Genomic DNA, 16,204 nt, shown 5'->3' on the forward strand with positions numbered 1-16,204 from the left:
AATATTACTTTTTATAATATATATATTATTAAAAATGATATTGGCTTATTATAAAATATTTTATTTTATTTTATTTTATTTGGAGAATCAATATTGACATGCCACTTAAGTTGGAAAGAATATTAGAATGTGAGAAAGCATTATTACTATGAATTTATAAAATAAGCAAAGGTGGATATGCATTATAATTAATTCAGATAATATTAACTTTATTTAATTAAAAAGGAAGGGGAAGTAATGATTTGCTTTTAGTGGTTTTCTCACACTCTCACTCAAATCCAAAGGAAAGCTGAATGGAGATTTTTATATTATTTGGAGATTTTGCTTTCTTTTGTCGGTCATTAAAGGAGCACCGCATTCTGATAAAGGGTTTAAGAGATTTTTATTGTTAAAACAAAATAATTTATATTTCTTACAAAATAATTCATAGATAAGCTTATAATGTCAATAAAATTTATCAAATTATTACAAAAAAAAACCTCTTATTTAATGTATAATTTTGTTATTTTCAACGTACTAAAATACATATATTTTACATTAGTTGGAAGTCTTTAATAGGAAAACCCAAAAAGAACAAAACAGAATCCTATTCCAAATTTAGTGGGAGACCAAATGTTTTATGATTACCTTTTTTTTACTTAATCCAAAGTTAGAAACTTAAAATTTTCATTAAATGGATTAAACACTTTTAAGTAAATTAAGCAAAACTTAAATCAAAATTAAGAATTTGTTTGGAACAACTTTCTTACTGTTTCTTAAAACAACTTTTTTTTACAAAAAGTTTAATTTTTTAATTAAAAAATGTTTTAAGAAACAGTAAGAAAGCTGTCCCAAACAACTCCTAAAACTCATAGGCGAGCTTAGTGATTCTCAAGCACCCTTTTTAAATGAAGGGCCCATTTAAAAAAGATTTGATCTTTCATAATCATAAAAATAACTAAGCAAAGTGTTCACTTTTATAAGTTTTATCAACAATCATATACTTTATAAGTTTTATCAACAATCAAATTATTTTCATAAAACAGTCTCTTTTAAGTTACTCTCCGAATAATTGTAGTAATGAAATGGTTTACCAGATCCAGCTGACAATTAGCTCTGTAAGAAGTTCCATTAATGGAACATAAAGCTGTGATCTTTCTGTGAGCAGGGATCTCGCCGGACTCCAAGCTCGAGCTGGACAAAACCAACGCCGACGAAGGCGGCCAGTACAACGCCGTCAGAGATCAACTGATATCCGCCTACGACCACCACATCGCCTCCAGGCTAAAAGTAGAGCTCTTCAACGCAGAGACCATCAACTGCATAACCCATAATCCACATTCAGGTATCAGAAAAGCAGCCAAAGAAGAGCAATGGACAACAACATGGTTCGAACAGTTCACCGTTCTGCTCCGCCGTAGCCTCAAGGAACGCCGCCATGAAGCCTTCAACAAGCTCCGCATCTTCCAAGTCCTCAGCGTCGCCATTCTCGGTGGCCTCCTTTGGTGGCAAACTCCTCCTTCCCATCTCCAAGACAAAGTAACTAATCACTCCTCTGCTTCTTTTGCTCTTAAAATAGCTTTAATCCCCATAACTAACGAGTCAAATTTCAACCAGACGGCTCTCATCTTCTTCTTCTCGGTATTCTGGGGTTTCTTTCCTCTCTACAACGCTGTCTTCACCTTCCCACAGGAACGCGCAATGCTGCTCAAAGAGAGAGCATCAGGGATGTATCGGTTGTCATCTTACTTCATGGCTCGAACGGTCGGTGATCTCCCAATGGAGCTTGCCCTTCCGACGGCCTTCACCTTCATCTTCTACTGGATGGGCGGGCTCGACCCGCGGCCGGCTTCCTTCCTCCTCTCCCTTCTCGTTGTTCTTTACAGTGTTCTGGTAGCTCAGAGCCTTGGCTTAGCATTTGGTGCTATACTCATGGAAGTCAAGCAGGCGACCACACTTGCTTCAGTCACAACTCTAACTTTCCTAATCGCAGGGGGATACTATGTTCAGCATATTCCTCCATTTATAGTCTGGCTCAAGTACCTTAGCTATAGCTTCTACTGCTTCAAGCTTCTTGTTGGTGTCCAGTTCAGGCCTAATGATACCTATGAGTGCTCTAATGGACTGAGGTGCTCTGTGTTGGATTTCCCTGCCATTAAATCAGTTGGATTAGATCTTTTATGGTTGGATGTTCTAATCATGGGATTGATGCTTGTTGGCTATCGGTTTATTGCTTACTGGGCACTTCATAAATTGCAGAGGCCAAGGTAGGAAGATCAAGAAGGCAGGGCCTTAATTTCTCAGATAGAAAAAATGACCAAGGCTTCGTTTGGGCGGCTTTCTTACTGCTTCTTAAAGCAATTTTTAATTACAAAATTTTAAATTTTTGTATTAAAAAGCTGCTTTAAGAAGAAGAAAAAAGCTGTCCTAAATGAAGTCTATATCAGAGTAAAACACATGAATTGACTTTCGTAATATATAATAGTAAGTCAGCCAAATCTCCAAGTGTTTGACTCAACTAATAATAATTAACCTCTCTTAGGTTATAGAGAACTGTTGCTGTTCACAGGAGCAATAATCTTTCTTATTGCCTCCAATTATCAGCTAAGGAGATGTATCACTTGCTGCAGAGATTTAGAGCAAATCACAACAAGTATATAATTAAGAATATGGCAGTTTCATAAATAAATTTTGGCTTCTTTGATGTCTGTGTGGGTCAAGAGATGTGGCAATCAGATATTTGAAAATGGATTCAGATTTACAATGATGAGGAAGAAGACCGTTATAAAGTTACAAGAAGGTGGAATGTTTGTGAAAATAGATTACTTGAGATGAGCTGAGTCGAAACAATGAGAATATAAAATATTATATCTTCCTAATTGCGAGAAGTTTTTCTGTTTTGCAATAATAGCTTTTCTCTTTGCCAAATAATAAACCTTTTTTTTTTTTGCTGTCTTACAAAATATAAGAAATTTTGGCTTTTTTGTTCATGGGGAAAAAATTAAGAGATAAAACGACCTTGCCTGTATAGATGTTGTCTTTGAGATCTGAGTTCAGTTCTTGTTCTTAAGCTCGCTGAAGGCTAGAGACTTGATCTGATGGATCCTCTCTGGTAATGACTAAGGCTTCATTTGGGACGGCTTTTTTATTGCTTTCTGTAATGGAGTTTTAATACAAATTTTTTTTATTTTTGTACCAAAACTCCGTTTTAGGAAGCAATGAAAAAGCCGTCCCAAACGAAGCCTTCGTTTGGGACGGCTTTCTTATTGCTTCTTAAAGCAGCTTTCTAGTATAATATTTTTTATTATTGAACTAAAAAACTGCTTTAAGAAGCAGGAAGAAAGCCGTCCCAAACGAAGCCTAACATCTCTCCCATATCTTGTAATATCTTGTGCCTCTCATGCTCCAACCCACGATTGCAGAACCTGATTCTCCCATGGAATTAAGCTATCAGGTCCTGTTAGTGAATTACTTAATGATTATATATATCAGTTCTAGCAAACAGGAAAATTCTCAAGAGATGTAATCAGAGACTATGAAGAAAAAATGTTATGTTGAGAAAGAAAAAAAAAAACAAAAAATCATAAGATCTAAAAAGCAGGTATTTCACATGATTTGAACCGCAGGGATCACTATATAGTTCAGGAATCACAATACATCCAGTAAACACAAAAAGTTATGGTGTTCAATGAAGATTAGAAAATATCATATTTACTGATTACCGTCAAGATATTCTCATAGATTATACTGCATAATATTATTCCATATCATCTGTTTCTATATCTACATTACATAAACAACAAAATAATCTTCATCATGGAGTAAACCTTCAATAGGAACCAAGCTCCACAAATCTCAACAAGAGAGAACACACTAATTCCTAAATCTAGGAAGAACTTAGGGGGAGAATGGTTTCAGGACAAACAGAAGGCGCTGCCTTTGCTATTTCCTCATTCTTGGCATGTTTTCAACTCACTATAGAGATGCTTTGTTGCCTCCCATACTTGATAAATTGCTTAAATCACGAGGAACTATACAGTTCCCAATAAAATGAAGAACAGGGAAAAAACAAAGGGAAGTATAAATGTATAGGAACGGTGGATTTTTGCTCTAAGAAACAACACAAAGCTAATGCCTCCAAAGCTAATTAGGAAATTCAATATTTATGCACTCTGGACGTGCAGAAGTGATCTTTATCTCTGTGTCAAGTTGTCAAAAGAATTATAAGAGACAGCATGGAAGAATTGAATAACCTGATGAACAACCACTTGCCGAGCGGAATCACTCAAGAATGTTATTTAGTCTGATTCAAACTGTTGCATTAAAAAAATATAGCATGAGGGAGTAAGAACAACATGTGAATGAGCAGGAACAACAAATGGAAAAAGAAAAACAGTTCAGACAAAATAGCCCAGCTTGCAAAGAGGAGGATAAATATTTGAATTACAAAAATAATACTAATAATAATAATAATAATAATATCCCAAAAATGTTTACGAATAACCAGAACAAGCATTCATTTGCTAGTCATAAAAGTTTTTCTATTTTACCTTCTACAAAAAATAATCTAGAAGAAGAATATACTTTCTCATGCGCAAAGAGAATTTTTGGCCTCCTAATGTTCAATGTACTTGCAGTTCAACCTCAGGTCCAAGATGACACCGAGAGGGAATCGAGAAAAGAGTTTAAGAACACTTGCAAGAAAAAGATTTTAGCTGCAACAACTTTGGACAGTGTAGGTCTCCGTAGGCATGAAGCCTGTTGGCATCTTATCTGCTGCTTTTATATTTCCAAAATCCACTGAGGTGTATTGAGATAAATCTATAAGAAAATTAATGCGAAGATGACTAGAGAATCATTTTGAAAACATTAATAAGGAAATAGAATAAGTGAATTCATGTGTTATGAACAATTTTTGCTAAGCAGATATAATACAGTGCTCTTCAAGCAAAGCCTACAAATTACGTAATGAATTGTATTTTAAGAATTTAAAAAAGTGTAATTTGATCATTTTATAGATGTGGAAGATGAGATTAGAGGGAATTGCCTTAGATAGGTTGGTCATATAAAACGGCGGCCTTCTGATGACCCGGTTAGAAGAGTAGATGTATTAGATTTGGCTTATGTTAAGAAAGGTAGAAGTAGACCTAAAAAAACTTTGCAAGAGATTAGAAATTGATCTTTCTTTATTAGATTTAAATAAGAATTTGACTCTTAATAGGGCACAATGGAGATAAAAATTTCATGTAGCTAACCCCACAGTGGGGTAAAGGCTGGATGTTGTTGGCATTGTTGTTTATATGTTGGCATGAGTAAATCAATTTCGAGGTCAAAATCATTATCTCAGTCCCTTCTTTGCTTTATGAAATCTAAATCAGATATAAAATAATGAAGAAATAAGTTAATAAGAGACCTATCATGAAATCCTTTTCAGCAAAAATTGGGTACATAAAAGCTTAAGAAATTTGACTTGTAGACTTAAGATAAAATATTGATGGGTCCCTTTAAAAAATATATGCTTTAATCCCAGTTGTCCAATCAAGCATATCAAAACTTGCTTTTGTGACCAAAATGAGCATATGGGCAATGCATCTTCTCACATCATCATCAAATTATATCATGATACATCAAGTTACTTCCATTCAAATCATAGAAATGGATCTCAGGGCCATCAACAAAGAACCAATGGTCGGATTTGAATCTTTGGCTACTCCAATCTTGAGCTAAAAGCCCACCCCTCCGATCGACCCATTTATTATTCCTAAGGCCATAATGGCCTAAAATGGATCATGAGAAAGGCATGGCGTCGTTTTGTACCATCTGATTACTCAAAGGAAGAAAGAGTTCCTAACTAAGGCGCATTTTAATCCGACATAAATATTAAAGGCAAGATAGTCAATAATTCATCAATTAATCTGTCGAAACACCTAAATACCCTTTCTCCTACCACTACAAATACCTACAAGTCGGTAGATAATCTCCAACTCTTTTCTCCATTTATTCCATTAACTTAAGCAAAAAACAATTTCCGCGGATGCAATTGCTTGTGTTCATGCATGTATTGAGCCCATCCTAAAGATACCATCGCTTAATAACATTGATTGGCCCAATATGATTTTTGGCGCACAATTGTTTGGCAATACTTATAAAAAGATTCACACACTTCATAATAGGATTCCTTATAACACCATCAATCACTCCCCACTCAAATTGAATGATAAACCCTCAACGTCAGTAGCAAGCAAGCAAAATAACATAAGGGTCATTTTTCGAGGCTCGAAAGCAATGTCCTGTCATAGACACTAATCTTAGCATCAAACTGATAATACAGCGCCATCGCCCCAAGAAAACCAATGGAGTTTAGGGAGTTGGGTGAGCAATGTGAGGCAACTAGGCATTAGAAAGGGGAGCAGAAGTGAGGGGCCACAGATACCTTCTAATTCTATGTTGGAAGAAAGCATTCTTATTATATTATTAACTAAGAGTAGGTGACTGTATATAGGCATACCAAACAAGTACACAAAAAAAAAGGAAGTAGATCTAATAGATCTAGTACTTTTCAAAAATTGAACTTTCCAAACTAATAATAATAATGTTCTCATGAAAGAAAGCATCATTTGCTAGCTTATAAACAGGAGTTGTTGAATCCAAAATCCAAAATTTGTTAGCCCTCAAATCTAATAATTTGAGCTAGCCCTAATAAATCTACAATGCTAAACCCGAGATTGGGGAAACACAGACAAACCAAAAGATAAATTAGCATGACTAAGTCAATCCAATTAGACTGAGCCAAGTGTTGGCGAGCTTCCATATTACTAATTAGAACTATTCAATATGTATAAAGTATACGCCAAGATTTCTCGTTTTGGATATCTTTTGTAAGCATCTTAATAATGAATTAAAAAAGCTATGAAACTATTATTGATCATTGATGTAAGCCTAGTGATGATTATAAACATCTCGGTTAATCCACTAGTACTATTAGTACTATTCAGTATTTTATCATGCATATCTATAAAAAATTTCAATATAATTTGACACAATTTTTTTCCTTGATGTGCATCAAATTAATTCCCATAATACTCAACCACATGTCCCCTCAAAATTAATAAAAACGAGATGGATATCCTTCCTTTACTTTTTATACAACTTAGTTAATAACCATTGGCAAGAATCATGTTCATAAAGGATCTTTTCGGCAAAAAAATTAAATGGATTCCAATATATGGGCATAACTTTTTATCCGCATCCATTACCTTCTCCAATAAACATATTAAACAGCTCCTAAATTTCCATTATCTTCTTCAATAAACATATTGAACAGCTCCTATATATGATTCCTTTTTAGTTGTCACAATCATAAGCATCTCTTTTGTTCTTAAATAATGATATCAAAATATTCCTTCTCTAATCATTTGATATCAACTTCACCGTCATCATTGTTAGCCTTACCCCCCAATGCTTTATGAATCCTCATTTTTCACTCATTCTGGTTAATGGTTACCAAATGAATTATCCTTCGTTTTTACAATTTTTATCCAAATTAACTTAGGTATAACTTTTTTCCCTCTTAATCCTACAACATTAATTTTTATTACATGTTTAATGGGTGCATTTTCAACTATTTGTTATACACTATAAACCTCATAAATCTAATTTGAATTATATTTTATTCAAAAATTATCACTCCCAATATTTCTCTAATATAATTATTACTTAATTTATTATTCCTAATTTTGTCACACATTTATCTTAGCATTCTCATTTTCAACATATTTAACTACCAACAATTTTTTTACTGTCCAACACTTTTATTCTTAAAATATAATTAGCATAATTATAATTTTATAAAATTTACCTTTTAAGTCACCATACTATACTATTAGTCCATCATACTCTAAAGGCACGACTCCATTTTAACTGCCCAATCATAATTCAAAAAGTTATATTCTTATCAAATCTCCATTTTCTGCCTAATAGATTAAAGATATATAAATTCATCACAACCTGGGTATTGACAACTAACATCAACATACTTAAATCTTTTGTTGTACTGATTCTAAGCTCTCTATCATTTAATGATATAAAATTCTCTTAATCTTCAAAAATTTTATTGAACCATTTATTAGCCAAGCTATTAGAATGTCACTCATTATTTTTCAAATCCCAATCAGTATCTAAACAGTACCCAAAGAAGTACTTTTGATTGTACCAGATCATGACCTTAATTGTATGCCTTGTTCAATTCACAATTGGATTCAAAACTTACAAACATTAACTAACTTCTTATAGATCTAGTTCCTTCATTAGAAGTGTTTCTCTAAGGGTTGTGAACTCACACACCCAAATAGACCTTTATTTGGAATAGAATCACGCAATAAGAGTAAAAACTCAAAAAGTAATATTCATTAAAAAAATCTAGTGCAAAGCATTACAGATTTACAGGGGACTTCGTATTTATGTAAATAAGAGGGAAAAACCAAAATACACAAACATATCTCCAAATTCAAATCTACCACGAAAATTTTACCAACCACTATTATTTCATTATCATCCATACCATCATTATCATAACTAACACGACACCTATCACCATTAACATACCTAACACCAATCCTAATAAAATGAAATCCCTTCATGGCCATGACCTTTTATGTGTGGAATCTGATTGTGTTGATCAATCGGGTTATTTTGTTGTCTTAGACCTCAAAGCTTGTCGTGTACACTGAAGGGTGCGGGGGGATTACCCCACCTTGGGTTCGGGTGCTTTACAACCGAAATTTATTTCGGCACAACATCTCGGCGCTACGCACCCGAGCATCCCAATGCTAAACAATAAAGAGCAGAGCACCGCAACAGTTGAGATATAGCATTACAACGGGTCAAGACAGAGACTGAGTGTCGCAGCGCTGAATGTTTGAGCACTGCAGTAATGTCAAACAGAGAGTGGGCGCCACAATGCCTCAAACTGGTGTCATAGCACTATGAGACGCATTGAACAGTTATTTTTCTCATTTTTCTCAACAGTTGCGTCTCTTGGGGGTTATAATTTAATTTCTCTTATATTTTATGTGTATGTAGACATTGAGAATAGTGCATGTGGGAAGAGAAGCAAGGAGAGAGTGAGAGAGAAGAGATATATGTACTTATTTCTCCCAATTTTCATAGTGAATTTCTTGGTGTGATGTGGCTTAGTGGTCTTTTTCCTATTTTAGGTTTTTCCACGTTAAATCCTGGTGTCCTTTATTTTCCGCCGCTTTTACTTTCTTGCTTGTTTCGTCATTATGATGTTTACTCCTCATCTCATCCCCAACACAACCTACGAAAAGGCTCAATATAATATCATGGTACAAAGGCCCAACAAAACCCAACATATATAGGCCTAAAACATAACATCATGACATAAATGCCCACAAAATAAATACAGCCAAATATGTCCTAGATATATAAACATAGACTTAAGATGAAGAAAAAAAAACTTAAGATGAAGAAGAAGAAATCGTGTATCAGTTGGCGTTAAAGAAATAGGTGAAATGCAATCACATGGGATTATTATGCTTTCACTTGTGGAAATAGAGTTTCCACCATACATGAAATAAGTTGAATGTATGAAACCCCTCCCCAAATGAAAAACCAATAATTAAAGGGAACAACAAACCCATCATGCCCTACAAACTCAATGAAAATTATAGGTTATTCCTCTCCGCCTTATATGAGATATACGAGAGATATAAGGGCAAAGCAACAGACTAGGAGATTGAGCTAGAGATAGAGATGAAAGATAGGGTCACAATAAGAGAGGACGAGGGAGGGAAAAGAAGAAGAGAAACATAAAAAAAAGAGAAGACCATGGAAAGACTTCAATCTCAGATCACAAGAGGCATTCAAACACAAAGAGAGTGAGTGAAGATCACAAGCAAAGAGAAGAGAGAGTTACTGGCAATATAAGATAGGGAGAAGCCAAAAAACGGAAAAAATTAATAAGGACTTACAATAGCTAAGGACCGAACATGAGCAGAGGAAATCAAAAGATGATACTCTTCCTTGCAATAGTTGGAAGTTCAATGTAAGGCGAACCTAAATCTAACCTCTCTTAACCAAAGTTATAATATTATGCTTTAAGGAAACATAATTAAGATGAAATACATGAATTATAACCTAGCTTTATCTCCTTAATTGCATACGTAGAACTCCAATTATCATCATGCTATTACGGTTGATTAAAATATGATGTTGGAATGTTAACCCTAAACTCCTAAAGTTGTTAGTTATCATTTTATTTCTTAAGTTTTTTTAATGATGAATTGGAAAATAAATTGAATGTAAAAATCCACTTCAAATATGTATAAAGCCTTAGACTCGGAAAGTTTTTAGTTAATTATCATATAAAAAAATCAAAATTTAATGGTTTATGTGTATCTTATTAGGCGTTGAATTAATTAAAAGATGGAAAGTTTTTAAGATGTTTCAAATTGATTCACAAGCATAAAAACTTTATACAACCTGAGGTTCAAAAGAGAATTGTTAGTTATAATTCCATAACTAATATATCAACATAGCTGTGAATCATTGATGCTTATATACTTAGGAAATTAAATTTATGAATAAGTGTAGATGAATTAATTATCGAATATAAATTAGAGAAAATTACAATTTACAATTTATAAGCGTCTATTTTTTATGTTCACTGTACTAAATATATGCTTGATATGAATTTTCTAAATTTAGAATGTAGGTAGTAATAACCTTTGAAGTGGGATTTAATTGAAATCATGGCTAATGCTTGGATTAAACTTGGCTAATTTTGTGTAGTTGATTCTTATAGGCCTTATGGATTAAAATGTTGGTAGTACCCTCTTATATATATGATTGGCTAGCAAGACGGGTGAATTCATAGAATGACAAGTTGACAACTTTCTTCAGAGTTATTGGACTCAACTGAGTAGAAGAAAATTTTCCACTTGTTCAAGGCATTAAAGCTGATTAACCATATATTAAAGATATAATAATAAATGATTAATTAATTATTTTTTATATATAACTATAGTATGCATGCATAAGGTCATTAACATTTGAATGCAGTAATTGTCATTTTGCATATTTATTCTAATAAACTTTATTGCATATTAATCACCATTGAACTATTTTCATAATTGATAATATGTCATGCAAGTTTAGATTGTTTTTTTTTTTTAATGTTGGGTATAATTGCATTATATAATATTGTATTGTTGCTTGTGTCGCTTTTGTTGTTCATATTACATGCCTTATGCCTAGTCATTTTTACCTTAGTAGGTTTCACCCATTAAGCTTATTTCTTGCAAACTCACATCTATTATTTTTATGATTTTTCAGGTTATTATATGTGCATCATTTAATAAAGAATTTCAAAGCTCATGCTTCATGTATCAATTGAAGGTGATTAAGACTATAAGATATTCATTTATTTAAATAGAAATTTATTAACATTTTCAAATGAATTATTGTAAGAGTTAGATTTTAATTTAGCTATAAAAGGATAAATTACTTTGATATCATGGATTTATATATGTTTTGGTCATTTACAGTACTGAATAAATGTCATTTTGTGCAAGTTTGTATTGATTAGATTATCTTTAAATTAATCAAACCACCTTAATCTACCAAATTGTTGCTTAAATATTTTAGGCCCAATGGACGGGCTATGACACAAACACACATTGCAAAGAGCTACATTCATTTGTAAACTCTATTAAGGGAAAAAAAATTAAAAGAAATAGTGGCACTAATATTATTTATTCTTAAGATTTATAATGCACCGATAAGAATTTACGAATCTTTGACAATATTAGGTTTAAATTCATCATACATATAAGAATTATTTCATCTCTTATCTCCTCTGGTCATTAGTCATATAAGGCCAAGGTCAAGAGAAACAAACAAAATTGCCTCCATATCTAGAAACAATCGAAAACATGTAAAACTGATGGAATCAACACAGAAACCAATACGTTTGTGAAAATGCTTGTAAGCATATTTAGCAGCAATGTAGCAATAGATATTTCCTAGCACTAAGTAATGTATACAATGAAGGATGAGATGCAACATATATTTCCAAGTACTGCAATGAAGGATGAGATACCGCAAATCCGCTGGGAGCTGATCAATCACAGAAATGGTAATTGGTAAATAAACTGTTCACAGGTATTTAACTTTCCCATATTTTTTGCAGATTGAAACATTTAAAATCCACCACGGGGGCTATGTTAGTTGAAACGAGGCTTAAAAAAGCATTTAGATTTGTCCGTTGTTTGAAAATACAAGAAAGGAGTCTTTTTCCCCAATAAAATAAATTTGAAAGGGAGGAAACAATCAATAAGAGTTCAAGAGATCAATTTTTCTGAAGAGTTGGAGTGGAGAAGAATGGCAGAAGATTACGGTGAATGGACGACAAAAGAATCTTCCATCTGGGATTGGGCACCAAGCAGGGCATCTCTCTACCCCTCGACCGAAGTCGCCTTGTCCACTTTTGGGCCTCATAGGGTTACTTCTATAAACTTTAAGTTCTTTGATCTTTGAGTATAAGAAAACGCAATAAACCTGCTTTACAGCATTAGAAATAAGAATATTTACGAATAAAATCAACTAATACTCTGAGAGTTTCTTTGATCATCATCATGATATATGTAGTTTAGAATATTTGTCACATCCTTGGTTTAAAAGAGTAACCTGATATATATATATATATATATACAAGAGATATAATAAAGTCAATCCATTAATAGAAGTTCAAATAACTAATACATTCAAATAATAAAAATCTGACACAAGCCAACAATAATATAAATAGAACTTAAAAGCAAAAAAGAAACTATCGAATTCTCAGAACATAAAAATAATAAATTAAGACATAATAATAAATATAAAAAATAGTTTACTACTGTTAACATTCCTCGTGAGGTGGCGGTCCACCTAACACGCATGTAGGATCTACTGAAAAAGACAACATGTTAGTTTGATAAAGTAAGTAACTATTATCTATTAAAGCATAAACAACAAAGAAGTGAGCCATGCATTAAGAACAATCAAAAGAATGGATTACTAACCTATAATCACTATATCAAAAATTGTCATAAGATATGTTATATTTTCAGCATCTTCTAATATACATGCATATATGTCAAATTATTATAATGTTTACAAATGCTCTACACTCGATAGGGGTGTCAATATTTGACACGACACGAGAACCCGACCCGAACCTGACCCGAAAAATCAAGGTTGGACCCGACCCGATTTCAAAATGGGTCGGATTCGAGTTGACCCGACGGGTTGCTGAGTCAACCCGCGAACCCGTTTTAACCTAACCCGCGAACCAAGCCTGCCTCGCTGTCGCGCGACCACGCCCAGCTGCTGCGCGACCCTGCCTCGCTGCCCCCCGTGTCGGGTTAGGGTCGACACGTTTGAACCCGGGTCAGTTCCGAGTCCGACCGTGACCCGAAATTGACACCCCTAACACTGGATATCCAATTACCTCACAATGACCTATAAGTCATGTCTCATTTCAAATTCATATTCACTTTTTTATTGCCTTGCATATATAGTTATTATCGGTTTATCATATACCCATCATTGAGAAGGCAACACCAACCCAAAGAAATTTAGTAATTTCTTGTAGAGTCGTCATTCTGGGGGCCTGTCGACCCTGACTAACCAAAAATCAATAGGATCCTACCGACATACATATAATCATCATGACCAATGCTTGTCAAGTATGGTTTGCATGAATGAGACTTGTTTATTTAACCAAGCTAAGTTGCATAAATCTAATTTTTCCAACATAAAACATGTATCTAACGAGCAATAAATCAAGTAAAGTTATGATTATCACATGCTAATTTGATATAAAAAATAGCAAAGATTTATTGCATGTGATCATGTTAACGAATTTAAAATAGAATTGTCAATCTAAATAATTACAAAGGAACCTACTACAATTGGTCGTATTATGTCCCTAATTAAGAATAATACACTTACAAAGAAATAGATAATAGTAGTGAGCAATACAAAACTCTAAGCCTAACTGATATTGAATCGATAAGGCTATGAAGACAATGACTCCAAAAACCCTTCAAGAGAATCCTAATTGAATATACAAACTAATAGGAAAATGACTCAAATACATGAAACATAAGGCTCCCACACAAATAAAATTATTAATTAATATTTAACACCACAATTCCAATAAAACATCCAAACAATAAAAAAAAAATGATAACAATAATCACCTACTCGGTTTTGATAGATAGGGGAAGAGGGAGGAGAAAGACTCAATCTTAATCCAAGAGAAAGAAGGGAGACTCCACCTTGCTTGAAGAGGTGGAAGGTGGAGGGATCTTTTTTTTTTGCCAACAATAACCATTATTTGTGGGGAATAAACAAAAAGGAGAAATACGGAAGAGGTTTGGCGGTTGGGAGAAGGAGGACTATCGGTGGCTGTTACGAGGGAGAAGAGGGGGAAAATGATGCCATAGATTCCAATTCACCTTAAATGGTGAGAGAGAGAGGCAACGAGGCAGAAGAATATGTCAAATATGGGAAGAAAATGCGATTTGGAGGGAGTGATGGCTGCGGTTCATTCACTATTCGGGCAAAGGAGGAGTCGGGGCAGCTGGCTTGTGCGAATAGGGAAGTAGGCGAAATTCCAAACCGAACAGGTCCGAGTTGGGATATAACAATATTGTCATCCATATCAGCAAGGGATTGTTTGGCAACATGTAGGATTTAACTTTAGCATAACTTCATAAATTCTATAAATTCAAATTTAATAAATCCTGTGTATGTTAAATCTTAAAAATTGTGGCAAAAATATTGTTAAAATAGATTAATTACTAATTTAGATGGAGACTATCTAAGATTTGCTTTTAATCTTCTTCATTTCTTATTGTTGTTACTTTTCCTTATTGCCATTTCTTCGTTGCTGCTTCGGCCTTGCATGCTTTGCATGTAGTAGTGTGCGGAAAGAGTATCTACATAAGCTTTTTCACATCCTCTTTCGATGTTGGATCGAAAGCCACGACGTGAGCTCGCTCGATGAGAAGGTAACCATCTTCCTCCACGACAAGTACGCTGCGTGACTCATAAATCCTGTAGTTCGTAAGTCCCTTAAATCCATTGAACTACGAGATTTAGTAAATCCGAGATATATGACAAAAAAAAAGCTAATATGGATTTACACCGGATATAGATTTAGTAAATCTTGTGTAAATCCTTCTTAAAACCTACTACCAAACAACCCCTTAGATTAACCTTCAATTTTCTAAAACTAAATCTTAGAATAATATAAATCTTAATAAAATAACTTATATTGTTAATTCAAAGTTATTTATGAAAAATTATTTAAATTTCAGTATATAACTTAATCAGACAAATTAAAATAAAAAATAAAAAAAATACACTGATATTTTTAATAAATTGAATATGATAATATTTTATGACGAGACATTAAATAGAACACATTTTTTTACATGAAAACCAAATAAAAATAAGAAATAGAGCAATGATATGAAAAGTAAAGATAAAACATGTAGCATCATGGTTACGAGTTAAGATATGAAGAAAATCTCTCAACCCAACTTGTCATGTTGATTGAGAGCTTTGATTATCAACCAAAAGATCTTGGATTTAAGTTTATCTTAATTGACCTAAATGTCCATGATCTCTTGATCAGTAGTTAAAACTCATAACCAATCAATAGAGCAATATGAGTTGCTTTAAAATTCATGATTAATGCCAAATTAAGATTTTTGCAACCCCATCACACAAAATTCTATTTATGAAATACAAATTGAAATTATGTTTTATAAAAGAATTTTTTTAATTATTAGCATTTTTCAGTAGAATAAAATATTGCTAAATAAAGTATTAAATAGACTTCAAATTTATCATTTCATGAGGATAATTAAATTCTAATTAAAATCAAGAATCATGTGAGAAAAAATTATATACAAGTATTTTGATATATTTATTAAATAATTTTCAATTTTTTTAAAAATATATATATAAATTTAAAATTTTTACAACTTTAGTGATGAACTGTTTATATTCTTATAATTTTTTTTTCCATTTACATATTCTGACAATTTAAAATTTTCAAATTTCCACAGGTATTTGAATTTCGTACAATTTTTTCCTTTTTCAACAATTTTTAACTTTTACTAAGATTAAAACCCTTGTCCGCTGTCCG

The 16,204-nt window shown here is 33.0% G+C and overlaps 1 protein-coding gene across 1 annotated transcript in view; it reads left to right on the forward strand.

Moving 5' to 3' along the window:
* The window catches only part of LOC110109649 (ABC transporter G family member 14), a gene marked incomplete in the record, with an annotated part of 4,237 nt that extends 1,305 nt beyond the window's left edge, over positions 1 to 2,932 (forward strand). The window contains 3 exon segments of the mRNA XM_020840836.2: positions 1,148 to 1,518; positions 1,597 to 2,246; positions 2,522 to 2,932. Coding sequence (XP_020696495.1) covers positions 1,148 to 1,518; positions 1,597 to 2,246; positions 2,522 to 2,528 — 1,028 coding nt within the window.
* Positions 2,933 to 16,204: the final 13,272 nt, after the last annotated feature.

Source organism: Dendrobium catenatum, unplaced genomic scaffold (assembly GCF_001605985.2).
Source record: "Dendrobium catenatum unplaced genomic scaffold, ASM160598v2 fragScaff_scaffold_911, whole genome shotgun sequence".
Classification (NCBI taxonomy): Eukaryota; Viridiplantae; Streptophyta; class Magnoliopsida; order Asparagales; family Orchidaceae; genus Dendrobium; species Dendrobium catenatum.